Below are 27277 nucleotides of genomic sequence, written 5' to 3'. Positions count from 1 at the left end.
ACATATTTAGTTTTGGGTCAAGGACCAGGGAGAAGCATCAGAGATGGAGAGTTTGGCAGAGCAGGTGCCTAGCTGCCCTGCACTCCTGCTGGGTCTTTTCCACAGGTGGCCCAGCCCCAGGTTACACAGGGTCCCTTCTTTCATGTTCCAAGCCAGCCTGGCAGGGGCCCAGATGACTCCTGTTTCTGTCTACGATGTTGAGGAAAGTCTGCATTTGTTGAGCAATTACAGGGCCAGGCGTTTCACCACAACCTGTGGAGGCAGGGACTGTTTTCCTGCCATTCTTCAGATGGTAAATAGGCAGGTGGGAATTCCCTTGGCTGTCCAGTGGTTAGAACTCGCGCTTTCACTGCTGTGGTCTGAGTTCAATCCCTGGTCAGGAAACTAACATCGCGCTGCACGGTGTCACCAAATTAAAAAAAAAAAAGGCAGACTGGTTGGGCTGGTTGAGTTCCTTGATCACAGAAAGTGAAGAGCTGGGATTCAAATCCAGGCCCCTACTGTGCCAGGGCAGATGTGGCCAGAAATGCCATCCATGACACTGTGCATCCAATCCCATCACTTCTCACCTGTCAGTGACAGTTTCCTCTGTCTCATGCATCATTCATTCCCCTTTTAGTTGATCGTTTACATCAGTGCCTAAACATGTTTCATTCCTGAGCCCATTTCCCCTCCAACTGTCACTGCTCCCTTTAGTCCCAGGGGCACTTCAGGCACTGCCATCCTGTCTCCATCATCCTAGGAACACTTCTGAAGTCACCCTTTCCTCCTGTTCCTCCTACTTTATGGACCTTTTCTTGTGATCTCTTTCTGGTTCCCTACTCTTGTGCCATCTGTGACCTTTGAGCTTTAGGGGTCCCAGGGTGTGATCCTGGGGCTCTTCTCCTTGTTCTGTTCACTCGCTTAGTCTCCATGCTAACAGCTTGAGCTAGAACTTTCCCTTGAACCAGATGCCCTGGAAAACAGAATCTGTGGCAAAGTTAAGAGTTTTATTGGGAGGTGAAACTCTGGGGAAGCCAGAGTTAGGGGAAAAGGAAAGTGAGGCAGGGAAGGAAGGAGAGAGAGCAAACATGGGTGCCGTGCTCCTGAGCTGACCACAGCTTTGTTGGCTCCCAGCACACAGGTGACTCGGGAAAGGCCAGAGAGAAGCCTTGTGCTGGGGATGTCCATCTGGGGGAGGAAAGAGCAGCAACTTCTCTGCTGGTTGCTCCTTGCCTATTTCTTTGTGGCCCCTCTAGGCAGCACCTGCGGAAGCCAGCACGCCCGCGGGGCCAGTGGGGTGAAGATGTATAGGAGGGTGTGCCAAAGGTTGGCCCTTGCCCAGGGAGGAGCTGAGACGCCACTGGGAGAGGTGACTAGAGCTTAATGACCACAGGGGTAGGGCACACTGTTGCTGGGCCATTCCACTGGGAGCCAACGCCTGGGAGCAGGTGTGGCTGAGAGGATCTGGGAAAGCCCAAAAGCTGGGTCCAGGTCACCCCCAAAACTGCTCCACTCATAGCCTCCTGCATCTCAGTCATATACTGGGAAACTCCCTCCTTCCAGTGGCCAGAACCCCGCAGCTACCCTGGGCTCCACCTTCAGAGTGTATCCGGTGAGGCGTCCCACTCACCCTGGGGCAAGTTTCCCTCTCAGCTGCCACAGGGGTGCCTGCCTCATTCCAGCTCAGCAGCCAGAGGGACCTTTCAAAAGTCACATCTTGCCATTCTTCTGCTCCAAATCCTCCATGTTCCATGGGAGCTGGGTGTTAAAACCACATCCTTGCTGGGGCCTTGAGGACCTCCTGCCATGTGACCTCCCTTCGCCTCTCTAATCCTCCCTCAGCTCCAGCCATTCAGTCTCCTTGCTGTTCCTGGGACATCCTGACCCACCCCTGCCTTGGAACTGCTCCGGCTTCCTAAGGAGCCAGAACCGAGATAGGAGGAAGCAGCAGACCACAGAGGGACAAGGGCAGGCCCTGTCCATCACTGCAAGTCCCAGCAGAAAACACACTGAAGCCAGGTCTTTAGTCACTTCTTCAGCATTTTATTTTGGTCTCAGGCGCCACGGAGCCTCTGACAGGCTTGGTACAGCTCTTCAAGGTCACATGCTGGACAGGAGGCGCAGAGGAGCTCAGCCCCCAGGCCTCTTTCCTGAAGTGCAGACAGCACACAGCCTCTGGGGCTACAGTCTGTCACTACCCCTAGCTGTCGCTAGCTGCAAGGTAGGGAGACAGCAGTGTGGCCTAGAGGGGTGAGACAGGGGAGCCCAACCAGGCCTGTCACCTTCCTGTGCAGGGAAGTAGGCAGCAGGGTGTCAAGTGGGCAGGAGGCTGAATCCTGAGGAAGGGACAGCCTAGGCTGCTCCTGCCTCCTTCACTCGCAGCCCCATGGGGCCCAGGCTGAGGAGGAGGCCATTGGGGTGCCTGCAATCGCACCTCCACTTCTACTCCAAACCTGAGAAGGAAAAGGCTCCATGGGCAGTGTCTGGGGGCCACCCAACTGAGACATGACAGGCTCTGGCTCCCACTCCGACGTGCACTTTAATGAGCCCCGCCCTCTCTGGCCAGGCCGCCCACCGGCTCTAGCTGTCTTCTAGTCACAGGAGCCGTCCTTCCAGCCGTCGCGCCAGCGCTCGTCCACCAGCGAGCAGTCGAAGTCCGGCTTGCCTAGCTTGCGGTTTACCTCGTTGTGCAGGCGGCATAGCCACTGGGTGAAGCATGCCCGAGTGCGCGTGTCTGGCTCATTCCTGTGTATCCTGCGTGGGGGGAGCACACGGAGGAGGCAGAAAGGCAGTGCTCCCACTGTCCCCACCCCACCAGCTCCTTGCCTGCTCAATTCAGGGAGGAGAGCTGGGGCGCTGCTGTGAGCTACACCCAGGAGTGCCCTCATGCTCTGAAGAATTCCCAGAAGGGGGCTGATCCTGCAGCAGCAAGGCCTGGTGGACTCCAAGGCCTGCTCAAACCCTCCCCTGGAGAGCTTCACAAACCCTGACAAAAGCCCTGGGCAAGACATTAAGGCACAGACCTCAACTTTACAACCTCATAATAATCAGAACACCTCACCACAGTGTCCCTGGCCCCAGGCAGTGTGTGGAAGGGGAGGGGCGGGGCCGGCATAAAGGCAGAACTGAAATTCAGATCTGTTTCTTAGCTCCTGTGGCCCTGCTGTGTCAGCTCAGCAAGAAACCTTGTTGTAAACGCCCAGGCTTCAGACAGCAGGGTTGCCCTGCCCCCGACCTCCAGCCCAGAAATGCCTATGGGTGCCAAACAACAGTTCTTGGGCTCCCCAATGAAGAAAAGGTGTCTCTTGGAAGCAAAAGCAGTGAGTTCCCAAGGTCTTGAAATTGGCAGTCCTGCTCCAGAAATTAGGCAAAGTGGAGTCCTCCAAAACCCGCCAGAGCCTCCGTCAGTGCTAAGCAAGGGATCTCATGGGGGAAGCCTTCCCCGGGAGCCCTGTGGTGGCAGAAAGAAGCAGTACCCAGCTGTGGCCCTAGGCAGCTTGGCCTTTGAGAAGAAAGAAGACGGCTCAGATAATCCAATCTCTCCTCTGTTGGTGGTCCCTACTCTGAGCAACCCACTGCATCTGTTTCTCTAGGCTCCCCTTTATGACATCAGCCAGGGACCGCAGGACCAGGCTCCACGTGGGATGCTCTGCTGCCTGCAGACCATGCAGACACAACTTACCTTTTCCTTATGTCTTCAGCACACTCCTCACACGGGTAAAACTTGGAAAATAAATGTATGAACTGAGCCATATCTTGCTGCTGTTCTGGGGTGGGCAGGTCGGGGTAGTAGGCGGCCAGGGTGTGGAGGACAGCCCAGCTGTGGCGGCCCAGTTCTTCGCGATCCGGGGGACAATCTTCCCTAAACTTGCTGTCCCGCTGCAGAAGGAGGCCGACCAAGGGTCAGTTCGGTTTTCACCGACCAGAAACCTACAAATCTCCCTTTTCTGCCCCAGCCAGAGGCCCATTGACTGGAGACAGGAGTCCTGAGGTCGATCCAGCCCACATGTGGCTAAGAGCCGAAAGGCCAGGCCTACCTTGGGGGCAAGGTTTAGGGACAGCCAAACCCGGGGGGGAAAGTCTGTCAGGCTTAGGGCCTGTGGGAACTCTCGGCCTGGGCTTTGGGAAGTCTGCCCAGGGTGCTTGAGAACAAGGTGTGGGGGCCGGGGATAGGAGTCAGCAGGGCTCGGGGCCTCTGAGGGGACGTGGCGCCCCCCTGCATCTGCACCTTCTGCTGCGTCCGCATCCACGACTTGAAGTCCACGCAGGCCCGGCAGGGCCGCCTACGGGAGGCATCCTCGGCGACCTGAGAATCGGAGGCTGGCGCCTGGGATGGCGTCCGGGCCGAAGCGGCGGCATCTTTTCGCCCCGCGCCCCGGCCGCGCGCGTCCGTCACCAGGTCGTCCATCACCTCGGAGCGCGCGCCGCCGGGCAGAAAGAAGAAGAGGTTCCCGCCGCCGAAGCGCCTCCGCTCACCAGGCGCCGCCATGTTGCCCGCGCAATGCCTGCCGGGCCAGCTCGGCCTCCAGCTGGGCCTCCAAGTCGGCCTCCAGGCCAGCGCGCGCGCCGCCGCCAGAGCGCGGCCACAGGAGCCGGGCGCGCGCGCCGCGGGCGCGGGCGCGGGCGCCGGGCCTGAGCTAGGGCCAGGGGCGGGATCGGGGGCGGGGTCCGGCGTGGAGGCGGGGCTGGGGGCCTTGGTCCGCGCGCGAGAAGAGGCAGAGCCAGAGGCAGGAGTCCGGGCCAAGGACGCGCCGGAGTTCCGGGCCCGGGTGCGCGCGGGGCCGGAGGCCCGAGTCCTGGCCGCGCCCTTGGGCCTCGTTCCACGGCCCGTGGCCGACTTGCGTCGTCCGCGGCGGCGCTCCCGCTTCCTCCAGTAGAAGAGTAGCGTGTTGTGGAAGACGCGCTGCGGCCTCGGCGACGCCCGTGTTGCGGCTCGCGACGCCCCCATCGCTGCGCTCTGACCGTCCCCCGTGCCCACGGCTTGGCTCTGTGCCCTCCCTTGGGGGTGCGCCCAGCTCCTTGTGCTTGGCACCATGGCAACGCGGGGCGGGGCCGTGAGCAAACAGAGGCGTGCTGTTGGAGCCGCGGGTCCGACGGATCCGCCTTGGCGACCGGCGCCATGGCAATGGGCGCCTGGCAACGCGGGGCGGGGCTGTGCCTTCAAAACAGGAGGTGCGTCTCTGGGCGCCTGCAAGCACCAAGCAGCCCCCTTCCCCCACCCACTCCCCACCCCGAATCCTACAGCCTACATGAAGAGGTTAAACCTACGTCGGCAGTGGCCTCAGGGATACCTCTACTTCCATGTATACATTAATTCATTCTGCAAATATTTGTGGAGCGCCTAATCTGTTCTAAGCACTGTTCTAGGCACTGGTCGGGGCGAGATGGAAAAAACAAACAAAACGTCACACTAATAGATGTTCAGGGACAAACTGCGATGGGGGCCATGAACAGGATGTGGTAAATCTGGGAGGTCTCCTTGAGGAGGTGACACTTAGGCAGCAGGCTGAAGGATGAGGAATCAGCTGAGGAGGGCAGTCAAGGCCAAAGCAGGAGGGAGGAGGATCTTGGCTTCTTGCGTGGACAGAAAGGCCAGTGGGACAGGACCTGGGAAAGGTGATGGGAAGAGAGATCCAGAGGTGGCCAGGGACCCACCAAGGACATCATCAACTACCATGGCTGTGAGATTTATTCTGAGGACCCTGGGAAGGTGCTGGGAAGTTTTGGGTAGGCTTCCCTGGCCTGATCCCATTTCTGTTTTGCAAAGATTCCTCTGGAGAGTGGATTTCATGGGAGCAAGTGAGGAGCACAGACTTTGGGGGAGGATGGGGCTGTTGTAGTTTTCCAGGTGAGAGATGAGGGTGGGGGTGTGGAGAGAGAAAGTGGAAAGGATCTAGGTTGCAGGGGTTGTCAGTTGGCATAGGGAGGGGACTTAGCATCTGTCTAGGTCCCTGGCTGTGAGTAAACTGGCCCTTCTCTTCTCTTTTCTGTCTTTCAAGGATCTGTCCTGCCCTGTACCCTACCAGGCCAGTGGCCCTCACTGAGATTGACAGTGTGTGACAGCTGGGCTGAAGGCACTTTGCAAAAATTAGGCCTATGTCCACAGGTGTTCATTGCCTGGGCCAAGACCAGGGGAGATTTGAAGGCTTCAGAAAGAGCCGCTGGTTGGACAAAGACCTTTTGTCAAGGCCAGGGTGGTTTCCTGGAGGGTTGCCATAGAGGCTGACCACTCCCTTGAGAGCTTGTGGTAGAGCAAGTCCCAACACAGAGCTGGTGGCTGCAACAGGGGGAAGAACCACTGTGTGCTAGGGTTGGATGGGGCAAAAATCTCCCCTATAAGGAAGCAGTCCAGAGATGTGGGGCACCTAGGTACACCATCTGTCTGGGGATTCTAGGGCCTTCCCTTCACCACCCCAGTTAGCAGGGGGGGATGATCACTCCTGATCTGAGGCTGTGTTTGCAGCAAACTGTGATAAATCATGAATTCAGTGGTGGCTCTCAAAACAGTCCTAGTCACCACCTCCCCCATCCCCCAAGCACTGGTGACTAGAAATGGACCCTCTTCATCCTGCCCCAAGTCTCTCCATCACAGGGGAACCTATGGGGTGTGCCTGAGGTCCTCCTCTCCCCAACACATAAAGAAAAAAACCCTGACAATATCTGTTTAATACAAATTTCCTCCTCTGTGATTTGGGGACATTAGGAGACCTTTCCTCCAATGTGAGGATTAAGCCAAAGCACTTAAACCCTTTAACACTGGGCCATTGGTTCCTGATGACGCTGACTGCAGTCAGCTCCCCAGGAAGTTCAAAGACAGCACCAAGGGGCACACCTGGCAGGCGGCTCTGACCCATCCCACACCACAGGGTGTGGGAGAGCCAGGAGGGGTGGCCAGGCCCAGCGGCACTTTGATGGCGCTTCCTCCTCCTCCCATGGCCAGACTCCAGCAGGAGGGCCTCAGGTCGCAGTCCCAGCCCCTCCACCATCTCTTTGCTTCCCCTCCCACTCATGAAGCCCTGTGCTCCTGCCCTTCCACAGGCTAGGGGTGCGGTGAGGAAGCTGTGAAGGACCCAGTCACGGGCAAGGAAGTGCAGCAAGGACCTGGCAGATCTGGGGTATCGCCGGGGAATTCCAAACAGTCTTCCTGGAACTGGAGGCCTCCCCTTCTCCCCATGCAGGCAGGGAGGCAGTAGGAGCCTCGGCCACACCTGACAGACTCCAGAAGCCCATGACGGAGATCTGGGGAGGCCACAGCGATGGCATGTCCCCGGCACCTGGTATCTGTGAACGGGGCAGCTCTGGTACAGACAGAGAGGTTCCAGGTAGGAACCCATGGGATCCCTGCCGGCCCCACGGGAGAGGGAGTGAGTTTCTGGCCTAGTGCCTCTAAGTTGTCTCCAACCTTTCATCTAACAGATGTTCGCCTTCTCCGTCTGCTGGTCGGATGACAGCGACACCTTTGCACGCAGGAGCTGGGAGGAGTTCAGGAGACTCCATGTATGTGAGCTTGGAGGCACCCTGACTGCCTCCAACCACATAACCCACCAGTGACCATGCCCATCCCCCCATTGCTGCCCTTGGGCCCACTTGGGCTGCCCCTAAGATCCTGGCAAGGGACCCCTGCCCTCCCAGGGGAACCCAGTGGGCCCTCAGAGACCGACATGCCCCTTCTTGCCCTCAGAAAACGCTCAAGGAGACCTTTCCAGTGGAGGCAGGCCTGCTGCGGAGATCTGACCGCATTCTCCCCAAGCTTCCAGGTTAGGCCGCAGGGATCCCAGGAGGGGTGGGGGAGGCAGCGGTCTGATGTGGGGAGCCCTTGGGGGGGGATCCCACATTCTGTCCCTCTCCTGCCCACAGATGCATCCTTGTTGGTGCACCGGGGCCGCACGGGCAGAGGCCTGGCACGCCTACAGCTGCTGGAGACCTACACAAGGGCGCTGCTGGCGGCAGGGGAGCGTGTGGCCCACAGCCCTGTACTCACTGGCTTCTTTGCACCGCAACCTATGGACCTGGAGCCTGCGCTGCCAGCTGGCAGGTGACCAACCCGCTCCCAACTCTGTCAGCAGAAACATTTGGAGGATGCGGAGGCGTGGTGGAGGAAGGGCCAATGAGGAGGGGAGGCTCGGAGGCTGGATGGACTTGTGGGACACCAGGCAGCTCCCACACTTCCCACCCACCCCTCACCTGTGCCCTTGGCCCTTACCAGCCTGGTAATCCTTCCCGCCTGGCAAGAGCCCCTGCCAGGCCCCACGGGCAGCCCTGCCATCCGCAGCCTGGAGGCCCAGAGCCTGCGCTGCCTGCAGCCCTTCAGCACCCAGGATACGTGGGGCCAGCCCTTCCATGCTCAGGCCCAGGAGGCCCTAGACGTGCTGCTGCGACACCCCTCAGGTGGGGCTGGGCAGGAGTCTGGGGACACACCCTTCTGCCCCCTGGGATCCCAGTGGGACTCAGAACCAAAACACCCCCTACCCCCATCTTGGGCACAGGCTGGTGGCTGGTGGTGAACAAGGACCAGCAGACGGCATGGTTTCCTGCTCCCTACCTGGAGGAGGTGGCCATGGGCCAGGGACGAGACGCGGGACAGCGCCTAGAGAGTAATGGTGAGACCAACCCTCCTCCCCACACCTGCCACCATGGGGCACTGTTCTTGGCAAGGCTGGGCCACAAGCGGCACGCAGACTGGGGAGGGAGGTCCTGGGATGACGGGGGCTGGGGGGGTGATGATGATGATGAATGGGTCTGTAGTGTGTAGTCCCCACAGCAAGCCAGAGCCCCAGTGGGTTTTAGAGTGGCCTCTGGTGTCAGCAGAAATCCAGAGGGGAGCCTGGAGGCAGTGATTCAGCAGTCCATGATGCGGGGACCAGGAGGTGGGGCCCTGGCCTCTGTGGGCCTGCACTGACCACCAAGCAGCCATTCCCAGGGTCCCAGTTCTACGCTTCCCGTGCCTACGAGAGCAGCCAAGCTGACGAGCTGTCGGTGCCCGCGGGGGCACGTGTGTGTGTGCTGGAAACATCAGACCGTGGCTGGTGGCTGTGCAGGTGTGTGGGGGTGGGGCTCTGGCGGCCCAGCCTAGCAGGGGCAGGGCCCAGAGCTCACCAAACCCTGCCCTGCCCCACAGGTTCCAAGGCCACACTGGCCTTCTCCCAGCTGCCATGCTGCAGCCTGATGTGCTGGGCACACTCCTCAGCGGGCTGCGGCTCCACCTCCGGGCAGATGGTGGGGAGGACAGGGAGGGCGAAGCCCAAAGCTCCCCCAAGTCCTCCCAGGCTGTGACCCTTCCGCCTCCTGTGCCTGCCCGACCGCCTCGGAGTGCCATTCAGAGCCGCTGCTGCACCATCACCCGTAAGGCACTGGGGCGGGACCCAGGGTGTCAGGGACCCCGTTGAGAGCGTGCAGCACACTGTGGAAGGCTGCACTGTGCACCCCATGGCTGGAGCGGCAGCCCAGGGCCTCCAGACCCCAGGAATGATGCCTGGCAGCCACATCAGCCTCAAGGCCGTGGGAGGAGCAGTTGAGGGGGGTGCCCCCTGGCTGGTGGGGCCAGGAGGCTACACTCTCCCTTGTTCTCTGAGTAAAGCTCTCCTGACTGACCCCCACCCAGTGTCTGTGCTGAGAGGCAGGGCCTGGGGGATCCCGGGCCTCTTGGTTGGGCCAGGGCCTGGGGACAGGGCTGGCTGGTGGGCCCACACTTGGGCTGGCCCAGGCTGTGGCCAGGACCTGGGGTGAGATAAAGCCCAGACAGACACAGGGAGCAGAGCTAGCAAAGCACGTTTCTGTGTGTTTCAGAGGGCTGTGGGGGCCGCTGGGAGGGTGGGCAGCTTCATGTTGTGCCACAGGAAGTCCAGGAAGGTGGCTGCCTGCAGTGTCCGGCTGAGCCGCTGAAAGTGCCTCTCTGGGGGAGGACAGCGGGGGTCAGGGTCGGCGGAGTCTGGCTGGATGGCCCCCTGCCCCCAACCTGGGGCCGGGCCCACATACCAGTGTAGGGCAGCAGGGCCTCAAGTGAGGCCCGGACGCCATCGTAGGCCAGCAGCTCTTCCGGGGCCTCATGTCGCAGGAGCACGCCCAGCACGGCCTGGGCGTCGTGGCAGTGCCGTGAGTTGGTGTTCCACGTGACACAGAAGTGCAGCAAGGCCTCTGTGGGTGACGGGGAAGGTCAGACCCGCCTGTCAGGCCACCCTAGCCTGACTAGGCACTGTCCAGCCCCAACATGCCTGCCCCAGACCTTTCTGGTCTCGCCGTAGTCGGAGCACAGTGGCTTCCAGCTTCTCACATGCCTCTGGGTCCCTTCGGATGGCTGTGGGAGGAGGGGAGACTGAGCCCTGGGGAAGGGGCGCCACACACCCCTCAGAGACCCCCCCACCCCGCCTGCCCAGCCTGAAGCAGCACTGACCCTGGATGACAGTCAGCACAGTGTGGGGCCGGTCCAGCGAGATGGCCAGGCCCAGCGCCCGCAGGTACCGCTTCTCGTGCAGCAGGTTGTCCAGTTCTTGCTGCCTGCGGGGGAAGCAGGGGACAGGGGACAGGCCAGTGGGGGACCTGGCTGAGGCTGGAGGCAGAGCCACCGGGGGCCGGCGGAGGGGTCTGCAGCTCGGGGGCAAGCTGTGTTGCTGCTCCGAGCCTCGGTTACCCCACACTATAGGGAGAGGGACACCAACATGCGCTCCTCCAGGGGAGGGCTGGTGCTGACGCATGGGACTTGCCATGAGGGGCTGGGTGGAGACCCCCAACTCACTTGACCACCTGCTCCTCTCTCTTGGCCTGCTCCTCTGCCTGCTCCGCCTCGGTCACATCCTGGGGTCAGACTGGGGTCAGACTGGCACCCCCACACTGTCCTGCCCACTGCCCCCCATGCCAGCCCACACACCTTCCAGAGGATGATGCAGGAGTCGCTGGCGCCGGTGAGGGCGTGGTCATCCAGCCGGCTGCAATGCAGCCCCCAGACCTTGTCCTCGTGGGCGTCCAGCGTCCTCACACACTCGTTGTTCTTGATGGTCCAGAGCTTCAGGAGCCCATCAGAGCCACTGGGTTTGGGATTGGGAGGGCGCTCAGCCCTGGGGCCGGCCCCCAGCTCACCCCTAACCCTGCCCCACCCTCACCCACTCACCTGGATAGCAGCTGCGTGCCACGGCTCACAAAGGCCACTTTCAGCACAGAAGCGTCGTGTCCCTCGAACGTCTGTAGGGTGGGGAGGTGGGGAGATGTGAGGTGTCACCAGGTGGGGGGTGGGGGCCAGGCCTGGGCTGAGGGTGGCTTACCTTGAGGCAGCTGAAGTCCTGCAGTGCCCAGAGCTTGACGGTGCCGTCTGCCGAGGCTGTAGCCAGCACCTGGTCCATGGGTGAGAACTGGACACACCAGAGGCCACGCCGGTGGCCCGAGAAGACGCCCAGCAGCTGGCACTGTGGCAGGGCCCAGAGTTTGGCCGTGCGGTCCTGTGACCCGGTCGCCAGCAGCTTGTCGTTGGGGGCAATGGCCACACTGTTGATGTCCTGGTGAGGGGAGCAGACAGCAGCTCAGACCCCCATCCTAGGAAAGGCCCTGCCATGACTCCACCCGTGTGCTGCATGTGGTCACCTTGTCGTGGCAGCGCTGTGTGGCCTGGGCCTGTAGGAGGACAGGGCCGCCATCAGGGCCTGTGCTCTTGGACGGCAGGGCTTCGGGGAGGGGCCACAGCTTCACAGTGCAGTCCTGGCTGCCCGTCACCAGGAAGGTCTCCTTCAGCCTGAGGCCCCATTTGGGGAAGGGGGAGACACCTGCTGAGCCCTGGCCAGCCCCGTGTGCAGCACACCCCAGCTCAGGCCTGTAAGACCTCGGTCGAGGCCAGAAAGACTGTCCTAGAATGTGACCTGCGCTGCCATCCCCCGCACGCCTCTGGGGCCACTTGCCTCTACTTGAGTTTGCACTGCCCGCCCTCCGTGTTGTCATACCTGGGGACTTGGTCCCAACAATGGGACCCCCAGGCCTAAAGAGCACCCTCTTCCCCTGGGCGTTGCTCAGTATCATCATCCTTGCTCTAACAGCCCTTCCCTTTTATCCACTCAGCCTCAAGGCCATTTCTAAGAAACACCCTCCAGTGGCATCTGGGGGTACCCTAACCCTGTCCTCTGTTCCATGTTCCTGGGCTGGAGATTCAGAGAGCAAAGCAACACCCTGGACCCCAGCCCTGAACCGCTACCTCGAGCAGCAAATAGTGCCCACGCTGTGTGTGTGCCCAGAGCCCTGAGCCACACAGACCACCTCGCCAGTCTTGTTCATCCTCCAGATGCGGATGCTCTGATCCTGGGGGTAGGATGGGTGAGGAGAGGCTGGGCTGGGCTTCCCCATCTGGGGCCCCGTCCCCGCCACCTCTTGTGGTGCCTCACCTTGGCACAACTAGCAAACAGCCATCCCTTCCGGAAAACATCTAGGGCCAGGACAATGTCTGGAAGAAAGTGGAGGGGGCGCAGCTAGAGATCGGCTGTGGCAGGCGGGGCAACCCAGTCCTGGGGGCGCTGACCTGGCACCCTCACCTGTGTGGCCGTGGAGAATCTGGCAGGCTGACGTCTGCAGCTCAAACACTTTTAGGCAGGGGCTGTTAGAGGCCACGACAACGTGGGAGTCCTCAGGCCCGAGGAACCGGACGTCCAAAACCTCCTCACTGTAGCCAGCAAACTGTGGGCGTGAAAGGGACACAGGCCGGGCCTGAGTAAGTGGAGGGCCGGCACCCCGGGCCACGGGCCAAGCAGAGGCAGTGCTCGCTCACCTGTTTCCGCAGCTGCAGGGAGTGGGCCTCATAGAGCAGCAGGTTGTGGTCGGCAGTGGCGCTGAGGAGCAGGCCGGCGGCTCGGGCCAGGGAGCAGTGGGTCAGCTCCCGCCCGGGGCCTGGCAGCCGCTGTTGTGCGTGGACACACTTCCCAGAGGCCACCTCCCACACGCGCAGCGTGCCTGTGCCAGGACAAGGGCTGCTCGGACTCATGGGTCCACAGGCCTCCCTCATCCCTGCTGCCCGCCCTGGCCTGGCCCCACACACCTTGGTTGCCGGCTGTCAGGAAGTGCAGGCCCGTGGACTTCACACCCAGCTCTGGCGCTGGCTCCTCTGGCACCAGGACTGCGGCCTCCACGCTCTGAGGACAAGCGAGTCAGAGGTGGCAGCCCCGCCTCCCACCCCACCCTACCCCACTCTCTGGCCCTTGCGCCCCACCTCAAACACCGGCACAGTCCTTGTGGCCTGGAGGCTCTGCAGGTCCCAGACAACGCAGATCTTGTCACGGCCCGAGCTGGAGGGAAACGGTCACCTCAGTTCCCGAGTCTCAGCTGTGGCCCTCCCTTTCCTGCCAAGGCCTGGGTGGCTGGCCACTGACCTGAGCATCGTGTGGCCATCAGCACTGAAGGTCAGAGAAGTGACAGCGCTGTAGTGGGCGGTCAGCACAGCCAGGCATGACCGGTCCTGCAGTGACCACACACGGATGCTGGTGTCTGCGGCTGAAGAGAAGAGGAGCAGGCGTGCGGGGTCCGGGTGGAAGGCCACCAAACTGCAGGCAGGTGGGGTGGGGATGGTGAGCTGTGCCACCCTGACTGTGACGTCCCACCCACCCACCCTCCACCACCCCTACTCACTGCACAACGCCTGGTGAGCCCCGAAAGTGGTGCGTCCCATAGTGCCGCACGATGTCCCAGACACGCACGGCCCCGTCACAGCCACCTGTGGAATGTGTTTGAAGTGGGGGGCTGTGTGCCCAAAGCCCCCTGCCTGGCTCCAGCTGGTCCCCCAACCCAGCTGAGGTCCTACCTGTGGCTAGCAGCGTGGAGGTGGGGTCGAAGGCCATGGTGGCCACAGGAGCTGTGTGTATTGCTTTCCACAGGCGGGTGACGCTACCCTCTTGCCAGGCCCACTGAGCCAGCAGCAGTGCCCGGCTGGCTGTCACCAGCACCTGGGGGAGCATACAGTTCAGCTGGGGTAGAGGCATGGACACTGTCCTCATCAACTCAGTTTGGTTAGGAGGTACTGGAGCCCACCTCCTATCCTAGCTCTTGTCATATACCTTGTCATCGGGGCTGAGGTCAAAGGCAGTGATGTCCTCCTGGTCCTCCTGGGGCAAGAGTGGATGCACAGGATGCCATGAGAATAGACTATCCCCCACAACAGCCCCTCACCCTGACCCTCCTCGCCCTCACCTGCTCCAGGCTCCGCAGCACAGTCCCTGAGGCCACATCCAGGATATTGACTCTGGTGCCACAGACACAGAAGAGGTGCTGCCCAGTCTGGTCCAGCTGGTGACAAAGGGGTCTCAGCCAAGGCAACGCTTTTCAGCCCCTGCCTGCCCCACCACTCTGCCCCCCAGGGCCAATACCTGCACCTTCCCGCCCTTGTAGAAAGGCTCGATCTTGCGCTCGACAGCATAGCTGGAGGGGAGACGGAGAGAGAGAGAGTAAACCACCCACCCCTTGGTCCTCAGGGCCCAGCCCTGCACTAGGTGCCCTCCCAGAGGTCAACCCAATAGGGCCCTGCCCTTGAAAAGTTCCTGGGCAGCAGCAGGGATGCAGAGGGCATGAGGGAGGGAGAGTGATGAGCTCTCGTGTTACCTTCTTTAACCCTCTCAGCTGTACTGTGAGGTGGGTGTTGGTATCCCCATGTGACAGAAAATTTGAGACCCTGGGCTGGTCCGTGATCCACACGGGTCCCAGGGCAGCACAGGCAGTCCAAGTCTTCCCAGAGACTCCCCAATGCAGAGTAAGCCAGGCCTTGGGTGCCCCCTGCTGGCCATGGGAGGCCAGGCCTGGGTACCAGCCCAGAGCCACATCCTCCTCAACATCTTCATCCCTGAAGTCCAGCCTGCCCCTTTCCCGATCCCAGCTCCTTCGTCCATCCCACTCTCCAATCAGATTCTCATTCCAGCAGAGGCGTCAGGCTGTCCCCTCCCCTCCCTCTCGGCTTCTTCCATGTTGGTCCAAGCCACTGCACTGTCCTCTCTGGGGAGCTACTCCAGCCTCTTCACCAGGCTCTCAAACCCTGCTCCCAGATAGGACTTTTAGAACATAACTCTGTTCATGTTGTCACCCTGCCTTAAGACCCTCCCCTCTCCTTATGTGTTTACAAGACCCTGCCTCGAGGGGCATCTCCTGATCCTTTGTGTTCACACAGGCTGTTCCCTGTATGCGGCCTGGGCCTCTCTTCCCGAATTTCAAAGGTGCCTGGCTAACTCTGCTGGAAGAAGCCTGACAGCCAAGGTGAAACAGATCCCTGCCCCCAACCCACTCGACCATCCAACAGAGGTACTCTTGGCATCAGGGCATCCCTTGCTAGTGCTTGCTTATCACAGCCCCTGATGGAAATGCCTTGCTTAATACGTTTATCCCATCAGACTATGCTCCATAGAGCCAGGCTGAGTCTGTCTGGCCCTGGGCACTTAGATGTTCAGCATAAGTTTGGGGGTTGAGTACGCACAGAATTCAGGGCCTCCTGGCCACGGAGGACCAGCCCATCTCCTGACCTCTCTTCCTGCTCTCTGGAGAAGAGGGACAGCAGATGAAAGCTCCCCAGGCTGCCTGCCCCAGAGGTGGTTCTTCTCCCGTTACCTGAGCGGTGGGGAATCCCGCTCCCGTCCAGGACCTGCCTCGATCTGTGCTCAGTTCGCCCCTTCCTCCCCCTCTGGGATTTCTTGTCCCCACCCCCGCAAACCCGCTCCAAGTTTAAGTAGCGGAAGCCAGCTGCACCGGGCCGAACTCTAAGTGCCCGTCCTCCGAGAGCTGTCAGTGCCGGCTCTCCCGCGAGAGAGACCGCCGCGGGCCCCTCAGTACCCAGCCCTCACTCCCTCCCCAAACCGAATGGGTGCTTGATCCTCGCCGGCGCCTTCGCTACCCCGGCTGCGAAGCCGGCTCCCTCCCCCGGCGGCGCCCGCAGCCCCAGCGCCCCCGGCTCACTTGGACTTGAAGCGGCCCACTCCGGCCGCCACCTCCGCCATGTCGCCGCTGCCGCCGCCGCGTGAGGGAAACCAGGGCGCCACTCCGCATTGTCGGCGCGCGGAGATGGCGTCACCGCCCGCAACTGCTATGGCGTCATCGGCGCGGCGGCCTCGGCGACATCTTTGCTGTGGGCAGCGGCGCGGCGTCCGGAAGTGGAAGATGGCAGAGACGTTTCCGGCCTGGAGGGTGGGGTGTAGAGCTATGTGGAAGCGGCTGGGGATGGTGGGGTAGACTGGCAGGGTGCTGGGGTCGCCAGCTGCCTGTCCTTTAAATGGACATCTTAAAGGTTTACGTAGAAAATGTTTACTAAACTAATCGCAAGACTCCAGCCCCGCTGGCATTCTGGGATTTGGGACAAGCGCGGTCGAGTGCGGTGCGTTAGCAGATAAGAGCCTGTGAACCCAGCTCTGCCTTAAGGTTTCCCGTATGGTATGCGAAATCACGCAGGTAAATTGATTGGGTGATTTCAGAGTCGTTCAAATATTGATTGAACACATTCTACACGCAAAGCACTGTTCTAGGCACTTGGCAGATACCAGAGAAGCTGGTGTCTCCAGTAGCTCATGTGCCAGGGAGATGAGGGCTGGGCCGAGGCAGGGCAAGGAATAATCTTAGTGATTAGTGCTCTGGAAAGAATGCAGCAGGGCAAGGAATGAAGCGGAGTGCAGGGGGTGCAACTTTAAATTGGGTGGTGGAGGAGACGTCCTTGAAAAGGTGACAACCAAGGAAAGCCTGAGGTTGGTGAAGCAGGGAGCCCTATATGATTATCTAGAGGAACAGCTTCTGGTTAAGGAACAGCCAGTGCAGAGGCCTGGCATTTAGGAGCAACAGAAGCTGATGTGGCTGCAGAGAGTGAGTAGGAAGAAGAACATAGGACAGGAAACAGAAGATAATGAGGGATCCTCGGGAATCATTGTGAGCAGTTGGCTTTTACTTTGAGTTTGGTGCTTTGAGCCGTTTGTGCTACTGGCTATGAAGCCAGTTAACAGACTGGAAGAAGGAGACTGGGAAAGGATGATCAGGGAAAACTTATGTGCAGAAGAGACCTTCGAGTGAGAAGAAATCAGGCAAACGGAGAGCGAGGGAAAAAGGCCAAGGTGTACCTTTTAGATGAGGGGAGTAGTGCTTGGAGGAGGGGTGTGAGGCCAGCAAGCACAGCGGTGGTGAGGCGGCCAGTCCTGGGCTCCGCGTTTATTTACCCCTCTACAAGGTAGCTTGACCCTGGGCCCCCCACACCTCAACCCCAATGCTGCCTCCTGGGGTGGCCTCAGCCTCCTCTTGCGAGGCGCCCACGAGCAGGGCGTCATCTTCCTCCAGGAGGTCTCCGAGCTGGGCCAGCTGCCGGCGGATGAAGTTGGTGGACCGGTGCACCTTGCGCATGCACCGCAGCAGGCACACCACCAGGGTCCGGCTGCGCTCCTGGTGCTGGCACCAGGCCTCGCGCAGTTCACGGTAGCAGTTGTGGTTTGCGCGTTCGGCTGGGCCCAGGGTGGCCCCACAGCCCAGGGGGAAGCGCTGATGGGCACCGTGCTGGCAATTCTGCTGGTGCTCAGCCAGGGCCCCACGAGGCACTCGCGACATGCAACCCTCATTGGGGCAGGCCATCAACTCGAAAGGGCATGAGTCCTCATGCCCCTTCCGATGGGCCAGGGGGCACGTCACCAGGCAGCCAGCTTCGGCGTTCTTGCACTGGGGGTAGAGGAGAGCATCGTGTGAGCCAGACCAGGTCGGGTATTGCCAGCCATGAGCTGGCCGCTGCCCACAGATTACACCATCCATGACATTCCACTGACCAGGAACCAGTGGACTGGGAGCCTCCTTACACTACCAATGACGCGGTGGAGAGAGGGAAACAGTGGAGCAATGCTTGGAGGTGGGAAAAATCTAGATCTCTGAGAGGAGGGGGAGAGGACCTGAGGTTTAGGGAACAGGTGGGTTAGTTGGTCTGGTTGGGTTGTATGTATGCCAGGCTTTTTTTTTTTTTTGGCTGAGCCTGGCGGCTTTTGGGATAATACTTCCTTGACCAGGGATTGAACCTGGGCCACAGCAGTGAAAGCACCGAATCCTATCCACCAGACCACCAGGGAACTCCTCAGCCAGGCTTTTTTAAAAAATTCTCAATTTTCCCATCTATAAAACTACGGGGTTGGTGAGTAATAGTCAGCAGACAGTCCATCCTCTATAATCCCCACTTTACAGCTGGGGCTCCTAGACCTCAGAAAGGTTAGGTAACATGCCCAAAGTCACATAGCAAGTAAGTGGTAGAGAAGTGACTCAAATTCAGCCAAGTCTGATGACCCCAAGGGGGGCGGCAGCCTGTTGGTGGAGTAGAAACCCTCAGTTCTGAGGATGGGATTCTTTTCATCCCCTCTTTTGGCTCTGCCCCCCATCCCTACAGGGGGCGAGGAGGGTAGGGTGGTGGGAGTGGGTGTTTTGCGCTACCTTGACTTCCAGGCGGCCAATGATCTTCCGGAGTTTATTCACATGGACCATCCTTTTCTGTTTCACCTCTTTCCTGCAGCACGGACAGGTCTTTTGTCTAGGAGACATGAGTGGGGTAATTGCTGGGAGTGGGATGGGAGCAAGTGGCAGCAACATGCTTCCCCTGGGGGTCCCTCCTTCTCTCTTGTGGGAAGAGACATGAGGGGTCTATAGGGAACTCTCAGCTCTGAGGCTGGGGCTAGGGGCTGCAGATGCCACAGGGTGACCAGACTCACATATGTTAGTGTCCCAGGAGATTTGGCATGTGACTCAGTGCTTGGCTGGCCTTCCTCTATGTTCTGGGCCCCAGGAATGACCCCCAGCCCCACCTCTGCCCTCCCAGCCTCTTGGTTGCCCAGCAGCACCTGGCTAGCCACCGGAGGATGCACTTCTTGCAGAAGATGTGGCTGCATGGCAACCTCACCGGCCTCTTAAGAACTCCATGGCAGACAGAGCACAGGAAGTTGCAGTCAGGAGGGCTGGCGAAGAGGTTGAGATCATACCCGCCGCTCTGCAAAGGCCAGGCCAACATCAGGGCCTGGCTGGGACCAGGATCTGGCTCTCTGCCCCATGTGCCCAGAGAGGGACCCCAGGAAACTTTGAATGGGAGGTGGGTCACATGAGAGCCCCAAGTGGAGGGTTGGGTCAGCACCCACTTTGAGGAGGCAGTGGTGAGGATCAAGACCCCCCATGACTACCGACCCCCAGCTGTAGAAGCTGGCCTTGGTCTTCAGTTGACTTGGCTAGAGCCCTCTGAAAGGTTTCCTTGTCCCATTGGGAACCCGTACCCCACTGTGCACATAATCTCAGTGAGGAATCGGCTCCAGTTCTGGGCAGGTCTCTGGAGTTAGGTACAAATCTAAGAGCTCACCATGATCTGTGTCTGGACGGCAACTCCACTGACTGCTGGGGCTCAGGAGCCTCCATTTCATAGCAGGAGCAGGGCGACATCACAGTGGCATTGTCCAGCTCAGGCCAATCACAGTCCTGGCCCAGGGCACCAGCTGGCTCTTGCTCCCCCTCAAGAGTCACAGGGGTAGGGCAGTCCAGACCCAGGACAGCTCTTTGGGGCCCCTGCCTTCAGGGGGCTGATAGCTGATCTTCAAATAGCACTAAGGCTGGAACCAAGCTTCCAGGGGCTATTTCCCCAAAGCTGAGGCTCCAGTAGGAACACAGGGACTGTTTCTCCTTCCTCAAATAGACTGCCCAGGTGGCCAGATCTCCAAGAGCTTGGGGGGCTTTAGACATTAATCCATCACCAGGTCTCTTAGGACCAAAGAACAATGGAGCTAGCTCCAGGGTACAGACCAGGAGTGAGGACCAGATTTCCGTGGTACTGAAGCAGAAGTCTAGCATGTGGGAGAGCCTCCCCAAGCAGGTAGGCTCTGAGTACGTGGGTCGGCCTGTGGAGGAAAGGCATGGGGAAACCAGCATATTTCCATGTGTGAGGCACAGAACAGAGAACTGCAGTTTCAATGCCACTGAGTGTAGAACTCATCAAATACTATAGGCCCTAACGCTGTCGTCCTGAGAGCAATAGGGAGCCACTGCAAGCCTCTGAGCTGTAAGTGTTACACTCCCACCCTTGTTAGTGATTTGTTGATCCAGCCTGACTCACGTCAAACGCAAGGTACTTTACGTGCTGATGTGGAAAATATGGGGTGTGAGCAAAACTATGGTTTCAAACCTGGCTCTGCCGCTTTTGTGAGGGTGGGATCTTAGGAGTCACCTGTCAACCTCCAAGACCGGATTTTACCCTTGCATGGCATCCAAAGTAGAGTTGAGCTGGCCGGGAAGAGGTGTCCCACAAAGGTCTCTCCTCCACAGCACACCTCGGTCCCAGCGTCAGCTGATGCATTTTCCAGGCTGATAGTCAGAGGATCTAAGAACACCCACACACGGATGAATTAGATCAACATCTTTATTGGAAGATGAGAAGAGAGCCCCTCTCCCCGCCGCAGTCCTGGCGGCGTCGGCCTCAGACTAAGCATCCACGTGTCCTGCGGATATAAGACGAGATCAGAGATTAGATACCAAAATTCAGAACACGCGAACGGCCGCAACCGGGCCGGGAGCGGCGGCGCGTGTCGGGGCCTGGGTTTCACCTCCCCACACGAAGGAGCGGGCGGTGAGCTGAGGCCCCCGGTGGCTCTGGGCGCCGAATCTCACCTGCGGCCACGAACAAAGCCGCAGGTGATTTTCAACCAACGCCGATCCCCCCCACCCCCCACCCCCGCCGAGCGATACAACCAGGGAACCAACCAAGCAGACCTACCTGTAGCCGGAGAGAAGGAGATCGTGGCGCCGCAGGCCCTTAATAGCAGCGCCCCAGTCGCGCAGATTCCGGGGCCGCCGACACGCAGGCGCACGCAGAGCTCGGCGGGGGGGGGGGGGGCAGGGCCCCGCGGAGCCAATCACAGGCTGCTTTATAGGCCCTTGGGGCGGGGCAGCCGAGATCTCGCGGCGCTTGGCGCTTTATAAAGACTCCCTCCCACACGACCTTTCTCTTCTTCTTCGTGAAATCACGTGAGTGTGCGGGCTTCCAGTGGCTGCTGGTGGGCCTGGGCAGCGGGAATCCGCCGCCATCGGTCGGGGACCGGGCTGGTGCGCCCGCGTTCTGGGCTTGGAACCCGGCCTGGGCGCCACAGGCGGCCGTAGATGCCAGAGTTTCGTTGACTGGCTGATTTTTGTTGTTCTTTTCAGCAAATGGCGGATGACGCCGGTGCTGCGGGAGGGCCCGGAGGCCCCGGGGGCCCTGGGATGGGAGGCCGCGGTGGCTTCCGCGGAGGTTTCGGCAGCGGCGTACGGGGTCGAGGTCGCGGCCGGGGCCGCGGCCGGGGTCGAGGTCGCGGAGCTCGGGGAGGCAAGGCTGAGGACAAAGAGGTAGGTTTGGGCCATGTACCGGAGACAGGTCCTTGGATGGTACCAGGAAGCCGGTCCTGGTCACCTGTTGCGCCTTTTCCTCTTCCAGTGGCTCCCCGTCACCAAGTTGGGCCGTCTGGTCAAGGACATGAAGATCAAGTCCCTGGAGGAGATCTACCTTTTTTCTTTGCCTATCAAGGTAAACATGGGTCCTCTTTTGTTAGAGGAGGCCTTGGTTTCGGTTCGAGGGAGCTCTGTCATTGGCTGGACATTGAGGGACCCTAGGCTTCACCTTAGGCTTTATTAAACATTTTTGTCGTGAATGTGTTTCTTGCAGGAATCTGAGATCATTGACTTTTTCTTGGGGGCATCTCTCAAGGATGAGGTTTTGAAGATTATGCCTGTGCAGAAGCAGACCCGTGCTGGCCAGCGGACCAGGTTCAAGGTACCTCAGCCATCTTGTCTTCGTGGGCTGTTTTTGCCACGGGCCTTTCTGAGGTTCTCTCAGCTCTGCATGGTTGCACTTGTTTTCCCACGTGTGACTTTCGTAATGGGGAGAGAGAGAAAGGATCTCCTCAGGACCTCAGATTGGCCTCCTGGTGGCCAGTCTTGCCTGGAGGGGCGCAACAGACTGTGCGGTGGGTGGTTACTGGTGCTGTAAAGGTCGGTGGACCACCACCCACGTCAATCTCCTTGCAGGCATTTGTCGCCATTGGAGATTATAATGGACATGTTGGTTTGGGTGTCAAGTGCTCTAAGGAGGTAGCCACTGCTATCCGTGGGGCCATCATTTTGGCCAAGCTCTCTATCGTCCCTGTGCGGCGAGGCTACTGGGGGAACAAGATCGGCAAGCCCCATACCGTCCCTTGCAAGGTAGGCTGGATGGTGGTGTGTGGTAGGGCCTGCGGTGGTGCAGACTTCCTCCAGCCCCTCTCCTGATGCCTCTGCCCCTTCCCAGGTGACTGGCCGCTGTGGTTCTGTGCTAGTGCGCCTCATCCCTGCCCCCAGGGGCACTGGCATCGTCTCAGCCCCTGTGCCCAAGAAGCTACTGATGATGGCTGGAATTGATGATTGCTACACCTCTGCCAGGGGCTGCACCGCCACCCTGGGCAACTTCGGTAGGTGGCCCATGCACAGACTCTGGCTTCTCTCAGCTCCGCCTAATCACATTCTGTGTGTGATTGGCGTATTTTCAGAGAGAGAGAGGAAGGCCCTCCTAATGCACGACAGACTGGCCCACAGTGGTCTCTCTGTTCCTAGGAGTGCAACAGCTTCTGTCTGCGTCTGGGGGTTCACCTCAGGTGAATTCACCAACCCTCTCCTGTTGTTCCTTTTCCAGCCAAGGCCACTTTTGATGCCATTTCCAAGACCTATAGTTATCTCACTCCTGATCTCTGGAAAGAGACGGTGTTCACCAAGTCTCCATATCAGGTACTGCCTGCCCCACTACCCTGTTAGGCAGGCAGGGCAAAGCAAAGGATAGCAGTGTGTCTGGCTACAATTAAAGTTTCTTTTTTTTTTCTCTAGGAATTCACTGACCATCTTGTAAAGACCCACACCAGAGTTTCCGTGCAGAGGACCCAGGCTCCAGCTGTAGCCACCACATAGTTTTTTTATGTGAGAAAAATAAAGTGAATGAACCTGGTTTATAGTTGCCTCTTGGTTTATTTTATTTTAGCAACAGTGACAGACCCGTGAGGGGCACAAGAAGCTGCCTCAGGCAGCAGCGGCCTCTTTAGCGGCTTTTCTTTCTGCCAGCATCCTCTGCTTCTGTTTTGCCAGACACTTCCTGGCAGAATAATGGGCCCCCAAGTCATGATCTGGAAAAGAGATGGGGAGGGGAGTCACGGGCCACTTTTGCCATGATGGGAACTTGTGGTCTTTTCTCCACACAGGGAGGAATCAGACAGCTAAGACAGGTTACTGAGCAGACTGGGGATGAGGCAGGGCGAGTCTCTTGTAACACCAGAGACTGGCCTGATTAGTAAAGTGTTTAGCACCCAGCTGTGTGGAGACTGGAAGGAGGGTTGGGAAGTCAAGTGGCAGAAGCAGGAGGTCCTAGAGGCAGGCTGGGGTAGGGGCTCAACTCACAGCGGTCCTGGTAGGCCTTGGCCACCTGGGTGAACTGCTCCAGCTCCTTGGCACAGTTCTGCCTGTAGCTCTCGCCTTCCCTCTGCTGACAGGCCTTCAGCCTTTCCTGGATAATGTTGACAATTTCTTGATCAACTTTGCTGAAAGGAAAATGAGAAAGGTGGTCTATAAGGATTCCTTTCCTGTACTCAGGGGAAGTAAAATAAAGGCAGAGCCTGGAAGCCCTGTGGTCTGGCCCCTCCGCCCCATGGCATCCTGAGGAAATGATGGCACAGCCCTGTGCAGTGCTCTCAGTATTCCCCGACTAAGAGCAGAAGCCCAAGGGGGAGGACTTACTAGTCTCTTCTCCATTGCATTTCTGCTTCAAACATGCACAAGACATCTTTTTCCTTGCACTCGGTGATGTCTGGCACACGGCGGAACTCACGGTGGTAATAGTAATACTTGTTTTTGGCATGCTGCCGCTCTATAAACTCTGTAAAGAGAAAACCCCAGACCCAAAGGCCCTCTTGGTTTGGACAGGCCACAGTTTGAAAGGGCTCTTAGCTAGCTTTGTATTTCTCACAAGCTGTGAAAGAGGCAGGTTTCCTCAATGTTCCCAGCTTTTACAAAGACTGGCAACTGGACTCCCAAAAAGGTGTGGGACTTCCTAGGTGGTGCAGTGGTTGCTCCCACATGCTGCAGAGCAACTAAGCCCATGAGCCACAACTATTTTTTTTTAATTAATTTTATTTTATTGGCTGTGTTGGGTCTTTTTTTTGCTGTGCGCGGGCTTTCTTTAGTTGAGGTGAGTGGGGGCTACTCTTTGTTGTGGTGCGCGGGCTCCTCATTGCCATGGCTCCTCTTGCTGCAGAGCACGGGCTCTAGACGCGTGGGCTTCAGTGGTTGCAGCACATGGGCTCAGTAGTTATGGCTCATGGGTTCTAAAGTGTAGGCTCGATAGTTGTGGCGCACGGGCTTAGTTGCTCCACGGCATGTGGGATCTTTCTGGAGCAGGGCTCGAACCCGTGTCACCTGCATTGGCAGGCGGATTCTTTTTTTCTTTTTTTTTCTTGGCAGGCGGATTCTTAACCACTGCGCCACCTAGGAAGCCGGAGCCACAGCTATTGAGCCCATGTGCTGCAACTACTGAAACCCACACGCTTAGAGCCTGTGCTCCACACAAGAGAAGCCACCAAAATGAGGAGCCCTTGCACCACAATGAAGAGTAGCCCACACTTGCCACAACTAGAGAAAGTCTGTGTGCAGCAACGAAGACCCAATGCAGCCAATAAATAAATGAATAAATAAATTTATTAAAAAAAAAAAAAAGAGGTGTGGGCTGGCAGACAGTCCTCAAAAGGACTGTGATACGGATGGTGATGTCTACAGTTTATGGAGTTTCCTGTAAGCCAGGCACCATCCTATGTTGCATAATAGATTATCTCACTTTGTCCCGATAACAACCCTATTTGGGGCGGGTCCTTTTCATTTACAGAGAGGAGACCCGGGCTCAGAAATCGCAGGATTCAGAGCCCACACCCTGCTACAGTCCGTCCTGCTGGCCCACCTGCCCCAGAGCACAGGGACTCCACCGAGGAAGTAAAGAGGCCCCAACAGAGAGCCACCAGCAGGGATTCCAGTCCTGGTTCTGCCACCGCTGACTTTCTGGCCTCAACTTCCCCTCAGGCAAATGAACAAGCTGGACCTAGTGAGATCTCATTCAGCCAGACATATAAAACACTTTCTAAAAAACTGCTACACAAAAGAGAGAAGATCCACTGCTGTTTTTTCCAGACCTTGTGTGTGTGTGTGGGGGGGGTCTGATTCCTCCCCCCAAAAGAGCCAGCAGAGCATGCTCTGTACCCCAAATGTTTTGTTGCTGAACGAATGGATTGATCGCTTAGGTGGATGGATGAATCGCCTGGCCACTGGTGACTAAGTGCACTGTGCTGTGCTGCACCCCCGAGCTGGGTGAACCACAAACTGGACAGCAATGGTTTGAAACGTTCACCTGCTCTGGACCAGAGATGGCAGCTCCCAAGCGTGGGCACACACGGAGGGCAAGTTAACAGCACCCCTAGGCGGAAGGGGCCTCAGCCGTCAATGACCACCCGGTGCATTTTGCAGGCATGCAAAGAGTTACCGGAGAACCTGCACCTCTACAGCCTCTGTAACCTCCTGCTGTGCAAATCGCAGGATGCAAGGCGTGCAGGGAGGCTGCGACCTCACAAGCCTCAGGACGCAGATGATTTCGGTCTGCAAACAGCCCCTAACATTTGAGCGAGGTCGGTTCTCTAGGCGGCAGGGGCCGTACAGCAGTGAGGGCTCTGAGTGTGGGGGGCATCCCTGGAGGTGAGGCCTGGGATGCAGTGCAGGTCCAGGCTGAGTGACGGGCCAGGGATGTGGGGGGCCCAGGGGCGCGGCGAGGCCCGGCTGTATCTCATACCTCTCACAAGGGTCACGGGGCGGTCCACGAGGAGGTCGAAAGCCTTCGTGAGGTAGGTGATAGGGTTGGGCAGCGAGGTCTGCGGCGAGGGCGCCGGCGTGCGACGCGGTGGCTCGGGGTACACGTCCTTGTCCCAGCTGTCCGGCATGGCGGCGGCGCGCGGCGGGCTCGGCTCTCGGACGTGCTGCCCCGGCCTCCGCCTGGGTTCCGCGGCCTAGTTCGCCTGCACAGAGGACACAGGAGGGCGACCGCGCCTGCGCACGACTGCCGGCCGGCGCCCGCGGGGCACCATGGGACTTGTAGTTCGCCCCTCTTGCCCAAGTGTGGCCTCGGGAGATGCGTCGCAGCGCGTGCTCCCCCGCGTGGAACCGCGGTGCCATTGCACACGCGACGAGCTCCTACTGGGTGCTAGGCGCTGGTATCAGCAGTGAAGGAAACAGATCCCTATTTACATTCTAAGAGGAGACAGACACAGGAGTAAGGAAATTCTTCATTCAATTCGTGTAGGCACGTGCCAAGTGCAGCAGGTAGCAGGATGATGAACACAGCTGGGCTCTTCTGGAGAACTCAGGCCAGTAGAGCAAATAACAAAGTCAACAGATAACACAAACTACCAGAAGCCCTGCTCTTCCAGGAAGCCTTCCTGGATTGTCCATTCCCTACAGCTCTCTCTGAGCTCCACTGTGTCTGCCAGGGCCCCTCATGGACTGGCTAATGCCAGTGAGCTTAGAGTGGGGGCTGCCTGGGGCAGCACAGGAGGTAGGGCTTGCCCTCTCCAACCCCCACCCCCAACTAGGGAGAAGTGGCTTCTACTCTGGGTATTGGGCACTCTGTTCTGATTCTGAGGGTTCCATCCTGGCCCTGAGCACTGTTGTGCCCTTGAGGCAGCGCCACTGACCAGGGCCCTGCTGGCTACCCTCTTGTGATTTCCATACCTGGCACAGCCCCTGGCTAGCACCTGGAAGGGTGGGGCTGGTCACTTCCTGCCCAGAGGCTGGAATCAGTCATTAACTCTATGGACTCACAGAATCTGGAATCACAGTAACCTTAAATCTTCAAATCATGAACTCTTAGAAACTGTCAGACTCACCGAATCCTAACATTGGCCTGTAACGTCGGACTGAACAAGGGGACCCGATGCAGGCCGGCCGGAGTCCTCACATGACCTGCAGTAACCAGCAGCAGCTCGTTCACAGAGGAATATGAGCAAGCAGAGTGCAGTACTCAGTTAAGGGAAAGTGCCCAGAGGACGGCTTTCTGCTGCCACCTAGCCACGGACAGACTTGGAGGTCATGCAGCAGAAGCAGAAAAAGACAAAGGAGAGGGAGGAACCCAAGCAGCTTTGTGGCTCCATGTCCAACCCACTGGCCCTTGGCTTGTCTGTCTGGAGCCCCCACCATGTGCTCCCAGGCCCAGCACCAAGGGTGCTCCCTTTGGCCCTGAGTCTGCAGTGCGTCCCTTCTGTGCTTCCTTCCTTCAGAGAGCCCCTCTCCC

General features: G+C 58.9%; 6 protein-coding genes and 3 non-coding genes across 12 annotated transcripts; 4 read left to right on the top strand and 5 right to left on the bottom strand.

Moving 5' to 3' along the window:
• Positions 1 to 1991: 1991 nt before the first annotated feature.
• On the bottom strand, positions 1992 to 9607 carry GFER (growth factor, augmenter of liver regeneration). Its single transcript, XM_057750163.1, has 4 exons — positions 7385 to 9607; positions 4211 to 5140; positions 3665 to 3861; positions 1992 to 2736 (listed from the first exon to the last, which is right to left on the bottom strand). Exons 2-4 carry the CDS (start codon positions 5015 to 5017, stop codon positions 2574 to 2576), a joined length of 1167 nt encoding a protein of 388 aa, XP_057606146.1. The 5' UTR covers positions 5018 to 5140; positions 7385 to 9607; the 3' UTR covers positions 1992 to 2573.
• NOXO1 (NADPH oxidase organizer 1) lies at positions 7239 to 9447 on the top strand. Its single transcript, XM_057750177.1, has 8 exons — positions 7239 to 7304; positions 7399 to 7479; positions 7664 to 7739; positions 7840 to 8017; positions 8189 to 8370; positions 8469 to 8582; positions 8903 to 9020; positions 9101 to 9447. Exons 1-8 carry the CDS (start codon positions 7239 to 7241, stop codon positions 9366 to 9368), a joined length of 1083 nt encoding a protein of 360 aa, XP_057606160.1. The 3' UTR covers positions 9369 to 9447.
• A 126-nt stretch (positions 9608 to 9733) lies between the features above and the next one.
• Positions 9734 to 16005, bottom strand: TBL3 (transducin beta like 3). Its single transcript, XM_057750159.1, has 22 exons — positions 15880 to 16005; positions 14310 to 14361; positions 14134 to 14229; positions 14001 to 14048; positions 13748 to 13889; positions 13576 to 13660; positions 13320 to 13490; positions 13160 to 13235; positions 12989 to 13082; positions 12722 to 12903; positions 12489 to 12630; positions 12342 to 12400; positions 12155 to 12258; positions 11554 to 11701; positions 11238 to 11468; positions 11087 to 11157; positions 10847 to 11003; positions 10715 to 10773; positions 10373 to 10476; positions 10205 to 10276; positions 9958 to 10116; positions 9734 to 9874 (listed from the first exon to the last, which is right to left on the bottom strand). Exons 1-22 carry the CDS (start codon positions 15918 to 15920, stop codon positions 9765 to 9767), a joined length of 2403 nt encoding a protein of 800 aa, XP_057606142.1. The 5' UTR covers positions 15921 to 16005; the 3' UTR covers positions 9734 to 9764.
• A 1092-nt stretch (positions 16006 to 17097) lies between these two features.
• Positions 17098 to 20980, bottom strand: RNF151 (ring finger protein 151). 4 transcript variants are annotated; one of them, XM_057750172.1, is made up of 5 exons: positions 20678 to 20980; positions 19274 to 20402; positions 18768 to 18913; positions 18364 to 18460; positions 17098 to 17610 (listed from the first exon to the last, which is right to left on the bottom strand). In XM_057750172.1, exons 2-5 carry the CDS (start codon positions 19274 to 19276, stop codon positions 17125 to 17127), a joined length of 732 nt encoding a protein of 243 aa, XP_057606155.1. In that variant the 5' UTR covers positions 19277 to 20402; positions 20678 to 20980; the 3' UTR covers positions 17098 to 17124. The 4 variants fall into 4 exon arrangements, with proteins under 4 accessions (XP_057606155.1, XP_057606153.1, XP_057606156.1 ...); XM_057750170.1 differs by having other exon boundaries at positions 18768 to 20402; XM_057750173.1 differs by lacking the exon at positions 18768 to 18913 and having other exon boundaries at positions 20159 to 20402.
• Positions 20485 to 20611, bottom strand: LOC130829587 (small nucleolar RNA ACA64). Its single transcript, XR_009047610.1, has one exon. It is a non-coding gene; the product is annotated as a small nucleolar RNA ACA64 (small nucleolar RNA).
• Positions 20981 to 21080: 100 nt separating the features above from the next.
• RPS2 (ribosomal protein S2) lies at positions 21081 to 22909 on the top strand. Its single transcript, XM_057750169.1, has 7 exons — positions 21081 to 21285; positions 21374 to 21463; positions 21602 to 21709; positions 21964 to 22137; positions 22223 to 22382; positions 22604 to 22695; positions 22792 to 22909. Exons 1-7 carry the CDS (start codon positions 21109 to 21111, stop codon positions 22870 to 22872), a joined length of 882 nt encoding a protein of 293 aa, XP_057606152.1. The 5' UTR covers positions 21081 to 21108; the 3' UTR covers positions 22873 to 22909.
• On the top strand, positions 21763 to 21896 carry LOC130829543 (small nucleolar RNA SNORA64/SNORA10 family). Its single transcript, XR_009047568.1, has one exon. It is a non-coding gene; the product is annotated as a small nucleolar RNA SNORA64/SNORA10 family (small nucleolar RNA).
• Positions 22409 to 22537, top strand: LOC130829544 (small nucleolar RNA SNORA64/SNORA10 family). Its single transcript, XR_009047569.1, has one exon. It is a non-coding gene; the product is annotated as a small nucleolar RNA SNORA64/SNORA10 family (small nucleolar RNA).
• A 19-nt stretch (positions 22910 to 22928) lies between the features above and the next one.
• Positions 22929 to 26076, bottom strand: NDUFB10 (NADH:ubiquinone oxidoreductase subunit B10). The gene is made up of 4 exons (XM_057750174.1): positions 25784 to 26076; positions 23692 to 23830; positions 23356 to 23495; positions 22929 to 23084 (listed from the first exon to the last, which is right to left on the bottom strand). Exons 1-4 carry the CDS (start codon positions 25929 to 25931, stop codon positions 22981 to 22983), a joined length of 531 nt encoding a protein of 176 aa, XP_057606157.1. The 5' UTR covers positions 25932 to 26076; the 3' UTR covers positions 22929 to 22980.
• Between the last annotated feature and the right edge of the window lie 1201 nt (positions 26077 to 27277).

Source organism: Hippopotamus amphibius, chromosome 9, assembly GCF_030028045.1.
Source record: "Hippopotamus amphibius kiboko isolate mHipAmp2 chromosome 9, mHipAmp2.hap2, whole genome shotgun sequence".
NCBI lineage: Eukaryota > Metazoa > Chordata > Mammalia > Artiodactyla > Hippopotamidae > Hippopotamus > Hippopotamus amphibius.
The sequence above is the reverse complement of the archived record's forward strand: the minus strand, read 5'-3'. Positions and strand labels throughout refer to the sequence as shown.